The 19,096-nt window shown below is 42.8% G+C and overlaps 1 protein-coding gene across 1 annotated transcript in view; it reads left to right on the forward strand.

Moving 5' to 3' along the window:
- The first annotated feature begins 980 nt into the window (after positions 1-980).
- ANKRD26 (ankyrin repeat domain containing 26) overlaps positions 981-19,096 on the forward strand; it is a 121,742-nt gene continuing 103,626 nt past the window's right edge. The window contains exons 1-6 of the mRNA XM_060244401.1: positions 981-1,272; positions 4,428-4,542; positions 6,838-7,011; positions 8,652-8,758; positions 14,502-14,639; positions 15,125-15,273. Coding sequence (XP_060100384.1) covers positions 1,058-1,272; positions 4,428-4,542; positions 6,838-7,011; positions 8,652-8,758; positions 14,502-14,639; positions 15,125-15,273 — 898 coding nt within the window. The 5' untranslated portion in view covers positions 981-1,057. The remainder of the gene's footprint in view (positions 1,273-4,427; positions 4,543-6,837; positions 7,012-8,651; positions 8,759-14,501; positions 14,640-15,124; positions 15,274-19,096) is intronic.

Consider the following 19,096-nt stretch of genomic DNA (forward strand, 5'->3'; position numbering starts at 1 on the left):
AGACAAGCTGGAACGAGTCCAGAGGAGGGCGACAAAGATGGTGAGGGGTCTGGAGACCAAGTCCTATGAGGAAAGATTGAAGGAATTGGGGATGTTTAGCCTGGAGAGGAGGTGGCTGAGAGGTGATATGATCACCATCTTCAAGTACTTGAAGGGCTGTCATCTAGAGGATGGCGTGGAATTGTTTTCTGTGGCCCCAGAAGGTTTTTAAACAGAGGCTAGATGGCCATCTGACAGCAATGAAGATCCTGTGAATTTTGGGGAAGGAGTTTGTGAGTTTCCTCCATTGTGCAGGGGGTTGGACTAGATGACCCTAGAAGTCCCTTCCAACTCTATGATTCTATAAAAAGTCTGCCGTGAAAACGTTATGAAAGCAACGTCACCCCAGAGATGGAAACGACTGGTGCTTGCACAGGGGACCTTTCCTTTCTTCCTTACTATCTTTAATGCGCCGCTAAAATTAGAAAGTACATTATCTCTTCAGGAAGCACAGAGCTGTCTGCTGTTGAAGTCGCCGCTGACAGCGCCAGCATGGATCCATTGGCAAAGGAAAGGGAGAGAAGAATTCAAGAAGAAAGGAAAACCCTTGCAGTCGATGAACATTACGGCTTCCTTCCATCGCGAGCGCGGTCGACCTAGCTGCAGCCCTGCTCTGCCTGGGAAAGAAAACCGACCTGGGAGAGGAGGAAGAAATGCAGCGGGCGCGCGTGCGCCTCCAGTGACGCCTAGCTCACCCAGCCGCGCTGTTGGCAGCCCGGGAACGCACATGCGTAGTGCTTCTTCGGGGATGCCGTTACCTTGACTGCTGTGATCTCATTTCTTCTCGTCCCCTCCCACTACTAAAGAGATGCACGGAGTGTGGTGTCCTCTAACGGGGACGCCAGTCTCATTTCCGGTTGCAGAAGAGGGAGGAAGCCCCCTTCCTCCCTCCCTCCAACTGGCACCTCTTTCCTTCCCTGGGAGAGGCTGCAAGTTGGCCGCTGGAGAGACTTTGGGGCGTCCGGTGCTGTGATTCGCCCTTCTCCTTTCCTTCTCGTCCCTTTTCCCTGTGCAGAAAATGAAGAAGTTCTTTGGGTTCGCGAGGAAGAAGGAGCAGCCGTCGGGGTCTCGCTCTGTGGCCTCCTCCTCGCTTAGTGCCGACGTGGGTGGTGGCTACGAGCTGCGAAGCAAGGACCTCGGCAAATTGCACCGGGCGGCGGCCGGCGGGGACCTAGAGAAACTGCAGCAGCTCGCGAAGAAACATGACCTGAACCAGCTGGATAAAGCCAACAGGTTTGCGTGGAGGGGTGTCCTGCTCGGACAAGCAGATTCCCTACCCTTTTCTTCATAGAGTCAGGGCAAGGGGGTTTAAACTTGTACAACCATTGGAGGGTGTAGTTGGAAGAAATTCTCCCTTGTTTTCCAGTGGTTCTCTCCTTTCCAGCTCATTGGCTCCCCCACTCCGTTCAGACAGCTCAGGGGTGACCCTGTTTTGATGTGCACAACGGCCTTGTGAGGTAGGTTAAGGTGGGAGAACAAGACTGACCCTAAGATCACCAAGGGGTTGTAGATCTCCTGGTTTGAGTCCTACAGTTTGCCTGCAACGTCAGACATGGTGGATTCCAAGGGTATATGCTGTCATGGCTGAGGGCCTTTCTGCATTCCTGCACTGAGGATGCTCCTGTGTAGGAAATTGGCACATTGGCTGTCAGAATATTCCTGTATGGTGTTCCTTACAGGGAAGTAACTTTGGTGTAGCAATACTATACTATGGAAAGCAATCCTGGATTAAAGTTTTCAGTTTGTCTGGGAATCACAGATGTAAAACTTACTCTTTTAAAATCAAAGTTTGAGTCCAGTGGCAACTTTAAGACCAACAAAGTTTTATTCAAGATACAAGCTTTCATGTGCACACATACTTCCTCAGATACATCGAAATGGAAGTTACCAATGTAATGCAATTAACAGTAGAATGTCATGTCGTTTAGAATGGTATATTGGAATGCATTTCTCTGGTCTAGTAACAGAGGAGATATAACACTGAGCTACAAATTACCCCACCTCAAAGAAATGGATGCTGTTAGTTGCCTCCATGCTTGAGAGGAGATGGATGGAACATAGCAACAGGCTCTCAGTTAATTACTCCCAGCACTCCACAATGAAAAGAGATACATTTACACGTCTGTCTCCAATTTTAACATATTCATTTGCTTCACTGTCCCCCCCCCCCCAATTAAATCCAAACAAATGGTGACTATATATAATTAGTTGATTGTTGTAGATTTTCCGGGCTGTGTGGCCATGGTCCTGGCATTATGAGACCTGATGTTTCACCAGAAACTGTGACTGGCATCCTCAGAGGTGTAACTCAGAAAACTGGAGTTCTCTCTGGGTCAAATTGAGAAGAAGTTGGTAGGCAGGTAATTTATATCTACTCAGGCAGGTGGGATAGGGCTGAGTCATTAAATTGAGGGAGCTTCCTGGGTTGTGACATGCTAATGGAGGAGCTTACCTGAGGGGGTTCTTTTGTATATGGATTGGCTATTGAAATTCTGATCTTATCTATAGTGCTGTTGTAAGCTGTAGGACATTTTGTGTTTTTCAGGACTGGAGCCATACTCTATTCATTTTTAAACTTTCTTTCTTCCTGTTGAAATTGCGTTTATGTTTTTGGATATCAGTGGCTTCTCTGTGTAATCTAACATTGCAATTGGATGTGTTGTCCAGCCTTACAGTGTCCTGGAATAAGATACTATGTCCTGTTTGAGTTAGACTATGTACAGCCACTGCTGATTTTTCAGGTTGGCCAAGTCTGCAGTGTTCTATTCTTGTCTGGCTGCTACGTTGTGTGGTCCCGATGTACACTTGTCCACAACTGCAGGGTATGCAGTATATTCTTGCAGAAGTGAGGGGGTCTCTTCTGTCTTTTGCCGATCATAGCATCTGATGTATTTTCTGGTGGGTCTGAACACTGTTTGTAAGTTATGCTGTAATGCTGGACAACACATCCAATTACCATGTTAGATTACACAGAGAAGCCATTGAAATCCATAAACATGAACACAATTTCAACAGGAAGGAAGGAAGGAAGGAAGGAAGGAAGGAAGGAAGGAAGGAAGGAAGGAAGGTTGCATCTGTTAAAACATCTTCATTATGTTGTATCCTAATTTGCTGTTCAACCTCTGACTACATTTAGGGACTGATAACTTCTATTTAAATGTATCTGAGGAAATGTGCATGCACACAAATGCTCATTCTTTAAATAAAACTTTGTTGGTCTTAAAAGTGCCTTTGGATTCAAACTTCATTCTTCTCCTTCAGAGCAACGCAGCTGCCCACCTGGATTACTTTATTTTGGTCTTATAAACCTCAATTAATGCTTCGCTGGTATCAAATTGCTATTGTTGTTTTTACAGTTACGGCAAATAACTGAAACAGTGTTTGCGTGCAGTGTGGTTTGCAAAATGAGAGTGACCTGCATGTTGCTATATCCATTTAATAATATTCTCTTTTCTCTTCCCTGCATCTTAACATACAGTGACAGAGCAGTAGTAGTGCCAAACATTTATTCATTCTGCTTCAGCACTGCTCTGTGTGCTGTGCTTTACTGTCATTTGCTGTGACAGGGAACTGTTTTCTGGCATCTTGAAGCCTGAGAACTGGCCTGTGTTTATGTGAGCGTCTTCATCATAATGATGGGCGCATTCAATAAGTAAAAATAGTCTGACGAGGATACTTTCAGTCACTGGATGAACGTTTGTTAGAAGACCCAGAGAAGCAGTAGGAAAAAGCACTGTCATCAGCCCACTGCTATGCTATCACATTCAGTGCCGTTGACATTTTGTAATGTCGGGATAGTTTATTGTAGTAGAAGCTTTGATGAGCTAGAACGCACTTTGCAACATCATGAAGGTGGCAGATTGCATGTGAGGGTATGTTTTATATTTGAACTGTTTAATTTTATGCCTTATTGAGACAAAAATACTAGTTACTTCTCAAGAGAGAAAAAGAAAGATGTCTCTATATTCACATAAAGGCTAACGATTGTAGGCTGGTATTCAGGTAAGTCCCACAAAACTCAGGGGAAGAGACTTTCAAGTAAAGGTACATTGGATCCAACTGGAGTTGTTTTTTATTTCTTCCTGGACTGAATTTGACTGGAATTGGAGGAAAAACCTATCTGAGTGATAGAATTAATGAGCTAATAGAATGAAGCGGAGAAATGGTCGGAATTGAGCTATGAAGAGCCAGGTTCAAATCTCTACTTAGCTATGAAACACTCTAGCTGATTTTGGACCAGTTACTAATCTCTCAGCTTAACCTATCTCAGAGAGTTGTTGTGAGGACAACATAAGGGAAATCTGATTTTGAATTGGCAAATACCTTTTAGCAAAACCTGGTATTATTCCAAATTATTTGTTGAGTGAATGCCGTTATGTATCTTTCAGAACACCTTTGCACCTTGCCTGCGCCAATGGATGTACAGATGTTGTTACTTTCTTGGTAGACAACAAATGTAGACTAAATCTCTGTGATAATGATAACAGATCTCCACTGATGAAGGTATGTGTGATAAATGACAGCACCGTTGTTTGAAAAGCTCAAGATATTCTAGGTTAAAATACCAATTGACTGCAGAGTCTGGCATTAATAGCAATTGTTGTCTTTTATGTATTTATATAAATCGGTTCACACAATTATACCTTGCCTCGGCATTGGTTGAGATGACTTAAATAAGAATCTCAATAATAGCTTATAGTCCACAGAATAATAAATTCCAGTGCACCCTCAATGTGGATTGCCAGGGTATTCTGCGCGTTTCAGTCATCCGACATCTTCATCAAGGAGGGGTAATGGATTGTCCACCATTAACATCCTGTATACAATTTAAGCTATTGAGATTTTGCACAAGCACTTTGTCACTGTTAAAGAATTAGGTTTTTGTATGCTCTTTTGTGACTTGGATATTCATATGCTTACCTGAATGTTATAACTGATTATAAAAATGTATAAATTGTACTGGAACAGTATTAATAATTTGCCACATATCTTTCAGTTGTTTCAGTGCTTTGTCCGTGATTCTCTTCATTGTTTGCTCCATTTCACTCCAGCACTTACTGGGGTGGTCTTGCCTGCCAGCTTTCACTTTCCAAAGCCCCTGCCTGCATTCACTGTGCCAGCAGTGGGAGGGTGGGTCCAGGGAAACAGAACAACCTGCAAATATGCAAATGTCTCCCAGGCTCCAGACAGAGCGGGAGGGTTGGCCCTGCCCAATTATTGCCTTTCCAGTGGTGGGCCCAGGGTGGGTGGCTCCTGGGCCCTGGTGATTGGAGGGTTGGCCCTGCTCAGCAGTCGTCATGACAATGGTAGGAGGGTGGGCCTGGGGAAACCCAGCCACCTACAACTGTGAGGGTGGTCCCCGGGTGGGGCAGGAGGGTTGGCCCTGCCCAGTAATCACTTTGACAGTCTGCAGAGGAAGGGAGGGTGGGCCTGGGGAGAAGCAGCCACTTGCAAACATGCTTGTGGCCCCTGGGTGGGATGGGTGCACTGGCCGTGCCCAGTGATCACATTTTCAGTTAGACGGAAGGTGGTCTTATCTGTACTCTCCTGAAGCAGCACCTGACATCTCCACAAAAAAAACACTTTCCTGGGGTCACCTTGTTTGGGGGTCTGTAATTCAGACTCCCCATGTCCAAACTACATGTAACTGGTAGGCATGTTGGGAGGCATCTCAGGGAGTTAAGTCGCAAGTTTGATGCCTCTAGCTCATGCAGGGTCCATTCAGCAGACTCCCGAACTTGCGTCTGACATCTCTCTAAAAAGCAGTTTCCTGGGGGCACCTTGTTTGGGGGTCTGGTTCTGGTTTGCAAACCAGTTTGGGACATGCCCAGGTCAGTTTCCTGGTTCCTGCCCATGCTTAATGGGTAGATACGGCTTGCTTTTTAACCCTCCACCCAACCTCTCAGCAGCACCATAGGAAACTTCTTTTTGAATTTCAGAACTTGGCTGGAAATGTGCTTTCCATAATGCTCAGTTTAGCAGTCAAAAAGGGATGTATTCTGTATAGCGCTGTTTCAGGAAGGGAGGCACAGTAAGTGAAGAACAAGTGATAAGAAGGGCTTCTGTGTTGACTGGATGAAACTCAGCCAGGACTGAGTGCGAGTGTGGACGGAATGTGAGTAATAGTGATCAATAGAATTGTAAGGGAGGTGGAATACTTGAAAAGGAGAGGGTGAACCACTGTAAAATTGTATGGAGTTCAAACTAAAGAACTCTGTTAAATTTAAAGCCTCACACTGCTAGCCAAGGCTGTTGGAAGTTTTCAGTCAGGAGGGGAAAGACCTCTTGCTTAATGAGTAACCAGAGGTACTGGTAAGAACATAGGAGAAGAGATGGTTATTTTGACAAGGTGGCAGTGTTGGCAGTGACTGTGTAATAAGTGAAACTGGCTGTCATGTACATTGTGAAATTTTAAGAGCCCAATAAATATGCATAAGGAACCTGCTGGCTGCCAGAACCTAATATCCAACTCCAGTACTATAGATCAGTTTTGCAATAGACCAAATGTCTTAGATTTGGGGGTTAAAGGGACAGGTTGCTGTTTTCTGGTTTGAGAAACAGCAGTCTGCTTCTTTGGTCCTTCAAGCTCAAGATTGCCTAACTGGCTGGAGTTAGGGAGCAAACTGAAAACAGTCCACCATGTTTTACTGTTGGGTCTGCACTTGATTTAATAAATTGTTGTTACTGGTTATAACTGAACCAGTTCAGGAAAAAGGTATTGACTCACACTGCACTGATTTGTGACAGTTTTAGATATTCTGGTACCGTGACATAGTCTCTTTTTCTGAACTGTTACAGGCTGTCCAATGTCAGCAGGAGTTTTGTGCCAGTTATTTGCTGCAACATGGTGCAGACCCCAACGTAGTTGATTTAAACAATAACACTGCCCTTCATTTTGCTGCCTCTAATTCTAGTCTGTCTATAGCAGAACAGCTGTTTGAATATAATGCCAACGTTGATGCCCAGAATAAGGTAAGCTTCGGTTAACTAATTAAGTCTTAAATCAACTTTTGTTTTTATATACTCTTTTAACGCTAGAATAATGCATTGAGGAGAAAACATATAGGTATGTGTGTGCTATTGCAATTGAAGAGAAAAAGAATGGGATGATTAACCCACCGGTGCCTCTGCCTCGTTTCCTCCCCCAGTTTGAGCAACCTTGAGCAACTTCTCAGCAATTATATGAAAGCATGCTGGTCCTGTGTTGTGATCTGTAGGAGCAGGACAAAGAAAAGTGATTCATATATAGAGCCGACAGAGTTCAGCGATGTGTCTGTATGATACCTAATTGAGCTGGTGCACAGTGATCTGAGAACTGAATGAAGGCCAGGCGCAAGCATTTGGCAGCTACTACCTTCAGTAGCCAAACCCTGGTGCATCCAGCCTTTCTAGACTCATAGGACCAGTCAGTGCCCAGAATTCCTGTGACTTTTGAGGTGTCTCCTTCTGCCTACCCTGCTTGTATTATAGTCCCTACCCGATGGAAAAATGGTAGCTGTGACAGTAGGGATGTGGACAGATCTGACCATGACACCCAGTCTGGATCATTAGGAAGGTAGGCAAATATCAAACCATCCATTGAACCAGGCAAGGGCACACATTAAATGGCAGTTAGCTGTTGCCGACTGCATGCAAATGCATACTCTGAACATCTCTGTTGGTTGGGTTTTCTTAAACCAGTCTGTCCCTGTTACATTCCATCGTATTTAGCTGGCATCATGCAGTTCATTTAAGGGAAATATGACAGTAGAGCCCTCAGTTCTGCCAAGACAGTGTTATACTTACTGCTTTCAATCTCCTCTCTGCTTTTCTCTCTCTTCTCTTCTCCCTTCCCATGCTAGATGTAATTTAACCCAAGCAGAAGGCAGGAGTACCCCATGTGTAAAATACAATGCTTCTCAGCTTCTCAGAGATGTTAGGATGAGCACATTACTGATTGCTGTTTTTTTAAAAAAAAATATTTGTGGATTGTCCAAAAATTAAACGCATTTTCTTCTTGCTGTTAACAAATGATTTGTGATGTGACCTTTGCATTAGCTATAGCACTTGTTAATGGGTATTGCAAAGACATCTAATTTTTGGTTGCTCTAGGTCAGCGGTGGCCAAACTGTGGCTCTTTCACACATATTGTAGCCCCCACCGTCCTGTTGGCTGGCTTAGAGAAGGCATTTGGTCTCTTTAAATCACTTAAACGCATTTAAAGTTAAAATTGCTTTCTTTCCACCTCTCCATCCCCATCTATTTTCCTCCCTCCCTCCTTCCCTCAAACATCTGATGTTTACTCTGTGTGGCTCTTACATTAAGCAAGTTTGGCCACCCCTGCTGTAGGTAAACCTTTTTGAAATGCATCTGACATGGTAGCCTTAGCTTGTGTTAAGCTCTGCTAAAATCTGATGGGAATCTATTAAATGAGTTCATAACAGTATCTCATCACAGATATTTTATGGGATCAGTTATTAGTATGTTTTTTCCTAGACATTTTTCTATGAACAGAGTAGCCAAAGAACAAAGTTTAAAATGTTACCAACATTTATATTACTTATTCCAATCAAAATAGGAAAGTGCATGTGCATGAGACAGAATTTAATCACTTCCAATTTTTATGCTTGCAGGATGGGAGCACACCTCTTTTTCTTGCAGTAGCAGGAGGTAATCAAGAAATGGCAGAATTTCTTCTTAAAAAAGGAGCATCAGTACATGCCAGAGAGAACTCAGGAAGGTATGGTCTCTCTAGTCTTTATAATTATTTCCAAAGATTGAGAATTGCTGTTTCCTAGATATATTCAGGCTCAGATACATGGTGTGTGTAATGCTATCAGAAGGAATGGGCTAATTCCCACCCCACCCCTGCACAGTTGCTGGAAGATGATGTCCAGAGCACTTTACATTAAAACTGGATTTCCTGCTGAGGTATAAATACAGGCAACTTGTGGTTTGTCTCTCTTGTGCTTGCTAAGGCAGGGAAGCCTCTGCTTGGAAAATGCTTTGGTGGCACTTCTTATGTCAGCTGTGATTCATTCCCTGGCTTTCTGCCCTTTTCCTTCTTTTCTTTCTGGTTATCTTCTTCATGTTCTCTTATATCACCCCTTTCTCCTGGTTTCTGTGGCTCTTAGACATACTTCCCCTTCTCTTCCCTCTAAGTCTGTCCTCTCCTCTATCTGCCTGTCTTTCTGCTCGCTACCCTCTTTGCTACCCCTGCTACAACTTCTGGAAGTTGGGGAGAAAGGTCCCACTCCCAACCAGAATCGCTAAGTAGTGTTAGCAGGCAAATTCTTGCCTTGATGGCCGATTGGTTGCAGCTGCTGCTCTGGTCAGGGATCCTCTGGGCGTAGTCTCCACAGGGCTGTTCCAGGGTAGCCACCCACTCTTTCCTGTTTCCCAGGTGGTGCTGGCAAGCCAGGTGACTGATGTTCTCCCCTGTTCCTTAACAATGCAGTTATGGTTATATCCATAACTTCATCCATGTTTCCAAGGCTTTGTCATCAGGATTTTTGAATCTTTGCTCTGAGGAGATGACACAGAGACTGATAGATCAGCGTGGAGTAACTAGTAGAAAGTGCTTCTATTTACAGCCACAATAATCCTTGAATATACATTCAGATTGACCTCTTGTTTATTATTCTGAAACTACTGGTGCAAGATTTCAGTAGAAGGGAACAGATGAGTCCCTCGGGGAGAGAGTTCCAGAGTTTTGGTGCCACAAATGAAAAATCCTCATCCCGATACTCAGAAGGTGGGGGGGTACTCAAAGCAGGGCCCCCAAAGATGACCATTATAGTTGGGTAGGTTCATAAGAGAGCATGTGGTCCTTCAGGTGTACTGGTCTCAAACCATATAGGTTTATGAACACGATTGGGGATTATAATAAGGGATTGTGAATATAATCATGACATAAAGGTGGTCACAAGTTATTTCTTGTCCTCTTGATTATTTTGCAGCATCAAAAGAAAGGGCAAGTTGCGTTAGACTCATGCTAGCTTTCAGAAAATAAAATATAAAGGTGATTGTCATCGCTGCCGGTTTATTATTCTGTTAGTGCAATGTAGATAATCTGTTCCCACTTAGCGGCAAAATGAAAAAAAACTAATATCACGTTAGGAAGACATAATGCTTCAGTAGTCATTGAAACACAGTTGTCACCATGAATCAACATATGATATGCTGATTATACCCTTGTAATCGCTATGCATGCAAGGAACCAGTTCTTGCACAATACTGGAATGCCTCAATGATGTTGCCCTACTCCAGGGATCCCCAACCTTTTTGAGCCTGTGGTTTGACTTCTGACACAGGTTTGTGGCAACCTCAAAATGTCTGCCGTTAGAGGCAGAGCCAGCCACAGAATGGCAGAGAGTGAGGTTATGCATAACTCTAATAGTAAATCTTCAGCATTTAAGGCAGAAGCTGTTTAACGGCATGCATTTTAAAATGAACGTGTTGTGTAAAAATATTTCCTTATATACATAAGGTTACTTTTTAGTCATACATAAAAATCCTTTGCTATGATTGCAGGTGCTGCTGAAGCAGTGTTCTTAAAAATATGTATAGCCAATCAGATCTCTACTGGCCAATCAGAAGCCCTGCTGGGCCAAAGCCCCACTCACTTCATCAGAACACTTGTCAGCAGGTGCCATGGTGCCCACAGGCACTGTGTTGGTGACCCCTGCCTTACTCCATCTCACAGACAATACATGAATGCACTCCACCATCCTTACCAGGGTGTACCACTGTAGTGTAAACAGCAGGTAATTTATTTAATTCGTTTGTACACCACCTTTCTTTCCAATGTGGACCAAAAGTAGCTTATATCATTCTTTTCTCCATTTTATCCTCACAACAATCCGGTGAGGTAGCTTAGGCTGAGAGAGTATGACTGACCCAAGGTTACACAGCAAGCTTTCACGGCTTTAGTGGGGAGTCAGACATTCCATGGATGCCTGTAGATGGGTTGAACTCCCCCTATTTTGTTGTAACTAACAACTTGTATGAGTTACCAATCCTTAGGATGCCCAACTAGCAGGAAGACTGTTCACAGTGGGGGAAGCAGATATAATAGCCGAGAGCAGCTGTCTAAGCCTGACAGCTCTGATTGCTGACAGTTCAGCAGTTCAAGCTGTGAACAGGTCTCTGCACACCTGATCAGGTGGAAGGCAATGAGTCCTACATGCATACTTGCATATAGCCGCTGTTTAGTCAGGAAAACATACAGCGATGATGCAGTAAAGGAAGGATGAGGTTTTTCTTAATCTCACACTTAGCCATCTGCTCTGCTCACTTGGAAGTGTCAAGTTCTGCACAGCAATCATCAATTTCACCTCTTTGATGTAAATCAAATTAGGCTTTATTTTGAATGATATGCATGTTCACAGCAAAGACTGGCTACTGAAACTGGTTAGCATGGGTCAGATCACACCTTTATAGATTACAACAAACCGTTAATTACGCAGTACTTCAAGCGCACAAATTCTGATGGGCTTAATGTTCAAAGGCAGACACCTTGTTCATCCCACTCCCCACCCCCCCACACACACACAGTTCACAATCTTTTTCCAAAGTGAAAGTTGAAACTCCAGCTGGTGAGAAAACTGGTGATCTTCACATCTCTCAAAAGAATGTGTGTTGTCCGTTAGGGCAGAATGGTTATTTATACACAATTGCAAAAGTACAGATAAAGGAAACATAAAGCATGTACAGACTTCAGGCATTATAAAATGGTAAAGATGAAAGCAATCCTCTATGAACCCACATAAGCATGGCAAGACATAGTTCTTGACAAGGATGAAGTACATATAAAGAAGCCATGTCCTACCCTGGATAAGGCTTTAAGGCCTGTTGAAGGGAATGTTGCAGTACAGGTGGAAGGAAGATGTTAGGATAAGCAATAACGAAAGCTGCAGTCTCATATGTACCAAGGCCAGCCCTGTTATGTCGCTGTTGCCATGTTTGGTAGGAGCAGCACATTAAACCTTGTGGGCTCCCTCTATGAAATCCAATTACAAGTGCAATGAGTCCTACCTTTCAATTTAAAAATAAACCAAAGATGGAGCTTGAACCCAGATTTCCATTTTCTCTATAAAGAAACCCAAAGCTGTTGCTTCTTTGTTACTTTTCTGACCATTGTAGGGCAGAAATCCAGTCATTTCACTGGAAATAAAGGATCATAGGGAGGAGTCTGCTTAGTAGTGAGTCTTATGCCATATAGTCAGGTTTACTTAGAGGATTGTGCCCTTAAGGTTTCAGCCTTAGAGATGCAGGTCAGTATTAGGTAAGGTTTGCTTTTATTTTCTCTATTTGCCTGTAGTCTTAAGGTTGCTGGTTCTCACAGTTAGAGCTGCACTTAATTCAATCCACTATTTTTATTTTTTTTATCTTGCCTCATTTTGTTGTACATTTCATTTTCCTTGTGATAAATGTGTTACATTTGCCTTAATTAGGGGGGGCGGGGCTCAGATACACATTGTGAAAGCCACTCAGCCAGCTACTCAGAAAAATGCATAGTGAAAATTAATCCTTCCTGTCAAAATGTTTTGTTTGCTTGTTTGTTTCTCTCTCTCTCTCCCCCCCCCCCCATTTTGGAGGTAAAGCAGGTCAGAGTTCCAGAACAAGTTATGCAGGGGGAGGCAATTCAGACACCTTGTGCAGTACTTTCTCCCCTCTGGTCCTGGTGGCAACTGATGAGCCCTCTTTTCCCATGTGGGATTTTCCTTAGGGATGGGCATGAACCTTGTCATGAACCTAATTTTGTGATGAACATGTTGGTTCATGGAACCCTATTCGTGACTCACCACATGGTTTTGGGGAAGTCCATGTGGTTTGTGTTGGGAAGCTAGAGGAGTGAGAGGGATTGCTGAAATGGCTTGCATCCATTTTAGCCATTTCAGCAATCCTTTTCGTTCCCCCTCCCACTTCCAAGTGTTTCATTTAAATGGCTTTTGTAAATGGGTACCATGCACAAGTGAAGTCCAAGCAGCAAGTTCACCACATCCAGGTGAACATGCCACTTGGACTTCATTTGTGTGTGGCACCAGCTTGCAAACCCTTTTAAAAGGAACTGTGACAAGGTGATTGATTTATTAATCACTCACTAAAACAATTATCTTGTCATTGTTTCAGTTGCCAAATATTTCCCTTCAGAAATTGGCATAGAAGGCACAGGTAAAAATTGGAATAGTTCTGTTTTATTTGAACAATCTGGCAGGGAAGGGAATTGATATTTACATATCGTTTTGGATTTGGGATAGATAGGCAGAAAGTTAAATATAAACACAGAGTGGTTTCTTATGTTGTTGAATTCTCAAGAGATGGTTTTATACTTCAAGTTGTTTGACTTTCACTAAAGTATTGCAAATGTTATGAGACTTATTTTTAGAGGTTATTTGATATAGAGTTCCTTGTAAACTTCCCACTTGATAAACATACTGTCTTGAGAGCGTACTCAGCTTTGTCCCTGTGTTTAAGACTAAGGTCTTCCCACTAGACTTTTTTTCCTGGTAAGATCATTATTATCTCCTCTTTAAGATAAATAACCTGGGCTGTTGGCATGTTGAGGGCCTTTCAATGACACTTCAAACCCTTTTGCCCAATCCTTATCTTCCAGACTGACAGTCTTTATACCCTCGACAGTAAGCTTAAAAGTGTAGAACTAAAATTCCCTCTCAATATGTGTTTTGTTTTACACACACAGAGTCTGTTTAACGTTTGGAAACAGTCTCCCACCAGAGCCTCTTCTAGGTTCAAAGCCTCACCATTCTGGCTCTGAAACAGACTCTCCATTTTAGACTCTCACACTTGAGTCTCACAAGCAACAACTCTCTTTTTTATCCACTCTCTAATTCTCCAGCTCTCAACTGCTTCTCCAGCTGTTTAACTGAGCTCCTTTCTTGATAGTTAGCTGCAGTTTCCCAATCAAAGTGAGTCCTATTAGCTGTCACTCATATGAACTGCCTCTATGCATGCATATGCCTGCTGTCCAGCTGCTTGGACTTCACTTGTGTGCAGCACCTGCTTGCAAAAGCCATTTAGAGACTGTTCCCTTTAAAATGAGTTTAAAAATGGGTTTTGCAAGCCATATATAAGTGAAGTCCAGACTTCACTCATGTGTGGTGCCCACTTGCAGTGTTCCTTATAAACGGCTCAGGGAGCCACCGCCAGCAGAAAGAAGAACTGGTTCAATAAATGGGGAGGTTTGTGGTTTGTGTGAGTTCACAAACCGTGAACTGGGAGGAGCCTTAATTTCCCCAGTTCGTGCCCATCCCTAATCTTCCTCCCCGGTTGCTTTTCTCTTCACCTGCTTCTCCAGGGAATCATTTGATGTGAGAGGAGACTGCATGAGCATGGTGACAAAGTTTGTTTGTGTTCAGTTGCAGTTTCAATGGAATGTCATGGCATCTGGATCCAATTAGTGAAACAGACTAAGTAGAATAAATGTTTCGTTTCGGTTTTATGTCTCATTTCTGTTTTAGAACACCGCTAATGACTGCTGCTTCTAATGGAGATGATGCTTTAATAAATCTCCTCATTCAGTATGGCGCTGATGCTTCTGATAAAGATACAAATGGATGGACAGCAGAGGATTATGCTGCGATGGGTGGCTATTCCCAGTAAGATTTTATTTACTGTAAAGTGTATTTCTAAGCTTATCCATCAACTAAAAAGAGAAACATGAAGTTTCTTATGTAGACAGGAGTCTCACGAACTTTGACATTAGTGGGTGGCCGCAGGTGAAGAAACCGTTGTTTGAGTTCTGCACATGGAGCAGAGATGAGTTAACTCCTCTGAAATCAATGGGTTTAGAGTGTAGTTGTGCTTTGGAGTCGCACTGTTAAAATACAAAGATGCCTCAGCTGGCGGAGATACTTCTAGTTTCAAGCCTGGCATCGGGCTTACTGAGGGCTTTGTTCTGAGGCAAAATGTAACCTAGATACAATATGTTTAAGCTTCCTCATATGAGAAGGGGCCCTTTTAAAACAGAAGACCCCTACAGAAATAGAGCAGGGCTAAAACTGCTCTTCAAAAGGCCACTGGTTTGGGTTGTTGTTTTTTTAAAATCGCGTTATGTTATTTCATAACTTTTTCTTTTTATTAGATTAAGTAAAAAAATCCATGGATATTGCAGTGCGGAATATGGACAAAAATCCTCATCTGAGAGTAGAAAAGGCCTGCTTGTCTGTAGCAGTCTAGATAAAGATGGAGATAGTGGTTTGACACTGGGCGCACCTGCGACAAATAAAGAAGGTATGGTTTTATGTAGTAAGATTAAAGAAAAACATATGTTTGTGTAGACTTTTCAGCCAAAAACACTTGTTGCGTATGCTGAAGATGGGGTAGGTAATATGTATATAATACAAGACTGATAAGAGAACATAAGAACATAAGAGAAGCCATGCTGGATCAGGCCAACGGCCCATCAAGTCCAACACTCTGTGTCACACAGTGGCAAAAAATTTTATATACACACATACAGTGTGGCTAATAGCCACTGATGGACCTGTGCTCCATATTTTTATCTAAACCCTTCTTGAAGGTGGCCATACTTGTGGCCGCCACCACCTCCTGTGGCAGTGAATTCCACATGTTAATCACCCTTTGGGTGAAGAAGTACTTCCTTTTATCTTCTTAGCTTGGATGTAAAGCAGCATACACTTATTCTATCTCTCACCTGAGAATGTTTTAGTCTTGCAGTATGGAGGGATTCTCCCAGGTGTCATGTGCTAAATTTCAGAAGCTAACGGTGGATTACTTTCCAGGGTCATTCCTATTTAGGAATTCATTCCCAGTGCACTTTTTCACGTTGATGTATCCCAATAGCGAAATGTACCTCCTTTCCATTGGGGCTATTTGGGAAACCCTCCTAGGTTACAGAAAAATCTGCTTTTGAAAAGGGGGAGGGGAATAATCCCAAATGGTTAAAAAAAAAAATTCAGGTAACAGCTTTGATTGCCATGGCAACTCCTAGCAGTGCTGCATGTCTCAGTGGCACCCTTGGATGCCACCAGAAGATGAGTGGCAAACCAAAGTAAGAGAAGGCTGTGTGTGGTGGGGAGGGTAGAGCTGACAAAAGGGGGGGGGGGGGGAGGATAGAAGCTGCATCTGGAAATGGCAGAAGGGGAGGAAGCTGGAATCAGCAGCGAGGAAGGGAAACTGGCCACTGAGCCTGAGGGGTGGGAAAAAGCGGAAACTAGAGGCAGCAGGTGGGAATTTGGGAGCAAAGGAGTGGGGCTGGAAAAAGTATGAGCCTGTAAGAGGGGGAGAGCAGAGCCAGCTCAAGAGGAGAGGCTGCAAGTGAGAACAATAGTATTTGCCCTTTCTCTTGTAGGTTTCTTCATGTAATTTCTAAAGTTCAACCATCTGAGATTAAAAGGAGAGAGAGAGTATTCTCCCCTTGTGGCCAGGAAGCAATCCCATGTAGCAAAAGGGGTTTTTTTATCCTATAGTGAGCTTTCACCTTCTCCCATTCAAGAGCAAGATCCACCAACCTGTCTGCTTCCTGCTCAGAAAGGTGATCTGTTGAGATGAGAGTACCATGAGCATCTTTGAGGGAGAAGCAGTACACCATGAGTTAAGAGTCAGATTTTACACTGCCAAGCTAGCGTGCGAAACTAGGTTCAGTCCGTAGCCAATGTCACCATTCATCACTCAGGGATTTTTTGCTCTCCAGACTGCACTACTGTCATGAGCAGGCCTGTGTTTCTAATGCTCAGATAGAAAGAGATGTAACCAGGTAAAACTGGTTAATTCTTTCTGCTGTTGCTCTTCCCACATGGCCCTTTCCAATAGATCCTCTGTGAGGACAACAATGGGGCCCTTGACCTGCATTCAGAGATCGCCCTGGTCCTCTTTGGTAAGAGGCATAAGCCCCCTCTAGCTTCTTCCCCCAAGTCTAAAAAGCTAAATGTTGCCACCCTTAGCTTGCAGCCTAGTGATTGAGTATCAACCCGTGGGAGTGGAAGAGGCAAAACATTCACATACTAAGGCTCCTCCTACAAGGAGATCTAGATCCTCCTTGCCTTCAGTCACTGAGGAAGAAGGGGAATGGTTAATCTGATGACCACAAAACATCTCCACCTTCATGACTCTTTTCAAAAGTTCTTGGGTAAGGTTCTATCGGTACCCCCTGACACAAGCAATACCCTGTCTGCTTCTAGGCCTTTTGGCCTTGAGTCAGTCTTTCCCCCTCAGTTTCTGCTGCTATGATTCTTATGGAAGAAGTGGAGTGAATATTCCAGAGGTAGATCTGAGCCTAGTGTCTTCAGAAAACTCTACTTTGCTTCAGGATTTTTTGTCAGAGCTGGAAGTGCTGAAGATTGATACCCAAGCTGCAACTTCTACTTTCAACTCTGTTATCTCTGTTGTTTCAAATTAAATGCCATATGACCAAAAAGAAACAACATGCTGAGACTGAGTTTCAACTGAGGCTATGAGAACATAGCTGCCTTGTCTATTTTTTCAAGAACAGCTGCCGTGTGTGGAAGAACACAGTTTTTTTTGTGCAGTATATTACTATCGCTGCACTTGAAACACCTTCATCTGCCAGTCTGTTGAAGTCTAAAAATAAATCTCTGTAGGGTGGCATAGTAAGGTGCAAGTAATTGCAATAAAGCTTTTGAATATTCTTAAGTCCCTCTGAACCACACTTTTGGATCTAACCCCTCCTCCAAAAAAATATGGTAGAAGTTCATTGTAGCTCCTGTAGTGTCTGAAGACTGACATTACTACTGAGCAGCAGTCGTTTTGTAGAAAAATAGGTGGTGGAGCTCATCCAGGGATTGTTATGTAGCTGCACATGCTATTCAATGGACAAGGAAGTAGAACTCTCAGAAGGAGGAGGTGGAACTCTCAGAAAGGTTCAGGAGCTGCACTCCTGTGAGCTCCCACTGAATCTGAGGCCTGCTACTGAGTACAGAGTGAAAGTCACCATTCTGTGTGTATAATGCTTCAAACGATCTACGTGATATAAAGGTTAATACTCTGTTATTCCAAGTAAGATTTCCATCTCAGAACAGAGATTGAATAATATGGCCAAATAGCACATCCATTTCTTAGGTGATGCATACAGTCACATGTTATAACTATTAAAAAAAACAGAACCACTTTCAGTTTTGCCTTTCGTTCTGTAGGTATGATAAATATATAGTATGAAATATAATACATAGTATGAAAAAGGCATCAGAAAAGTATGCATATTCTGCCTTTACCATTTAAGGCTGTTAGATCAGTTAGAGTGATTCCTTTTAACAGCTTAGTAAAGAGGAGATATTGATGAAGGACTTCGACAACTGACTTGTACTAGAAGAACTGTCTGTTTGATCCTTTGAGCATTTATGCTAATTGCAGAAGAATGCCAAGGAGGAAATACAGATATCTTTTTATAAGCTTGGTGAAAAATTAGGACTTACAGTATATTAAATTCAGAATAAGGCCACAGCGATTAATTTAATTGACAATGACTTTAAAGTAGCTAGCTAGTTGTTTCTAAATGCTTTAAACATAATATTTTAATTTTTAGATTACTATTGGGTTCCTGCTCACTATGTAACAAAAATCTCTGTAAATTGTACAGATGATACTATAATATATGGAATAGCTGTCAAAAGAGAGAATTGTTAAGTATTCTAACTCCATTAGCAAGACTTCAGTTTAATTCTGGATAGTGTCAACTGGATTCTAGTATTCACACTTTGTGTTGGCTACTGTACTAAGAGCATCTTCTCTTGGTTGCTTTCTGAATTCCGAGAACTGGTGTTGGCTTATACCTTTCCACAGTAAGGCCCTCTCCATTGTCTAGTGTTTTTTTAAGCTATTTTATACATTTTCCCTTGTTCTAGCCTATGAAATAATATCTGTGAAAACTAAATATCTCTCAAGTGTGGATGGATGAGAAGAAGTGAATATCTACTCTGCTCATATATTGGGCTTTCTAAAGGCTTCACACCTTATTTATTCAAACACTAGTCAAAGACATCTTCCAGTCAGCCATCCTTTTGCCTGAAGTTATTGCTGCCACTGCTGAATGCTTCATGATTCCTGAGATGAGAAATGACACCTAGATGTCTGGTAG

The sequence above is a fragment of the Heteronotia binoei genome, chromosome 8 (assembly GCF_032191835.1).
Source record: "Heteronotia binoei isolate CCM8104 ecotype False Entrance Well chromosome 8, APGP_CSIRO_Hbin_v1, whole genome shotgun sequence".
In the NCBI taxonomy this organism is placed as follows: Eukaryota; Metazoa; Chordata; class Lepidosauria; order Squamata; family Gekkonidae; genus Heteronotia; species Heteronotia binoei.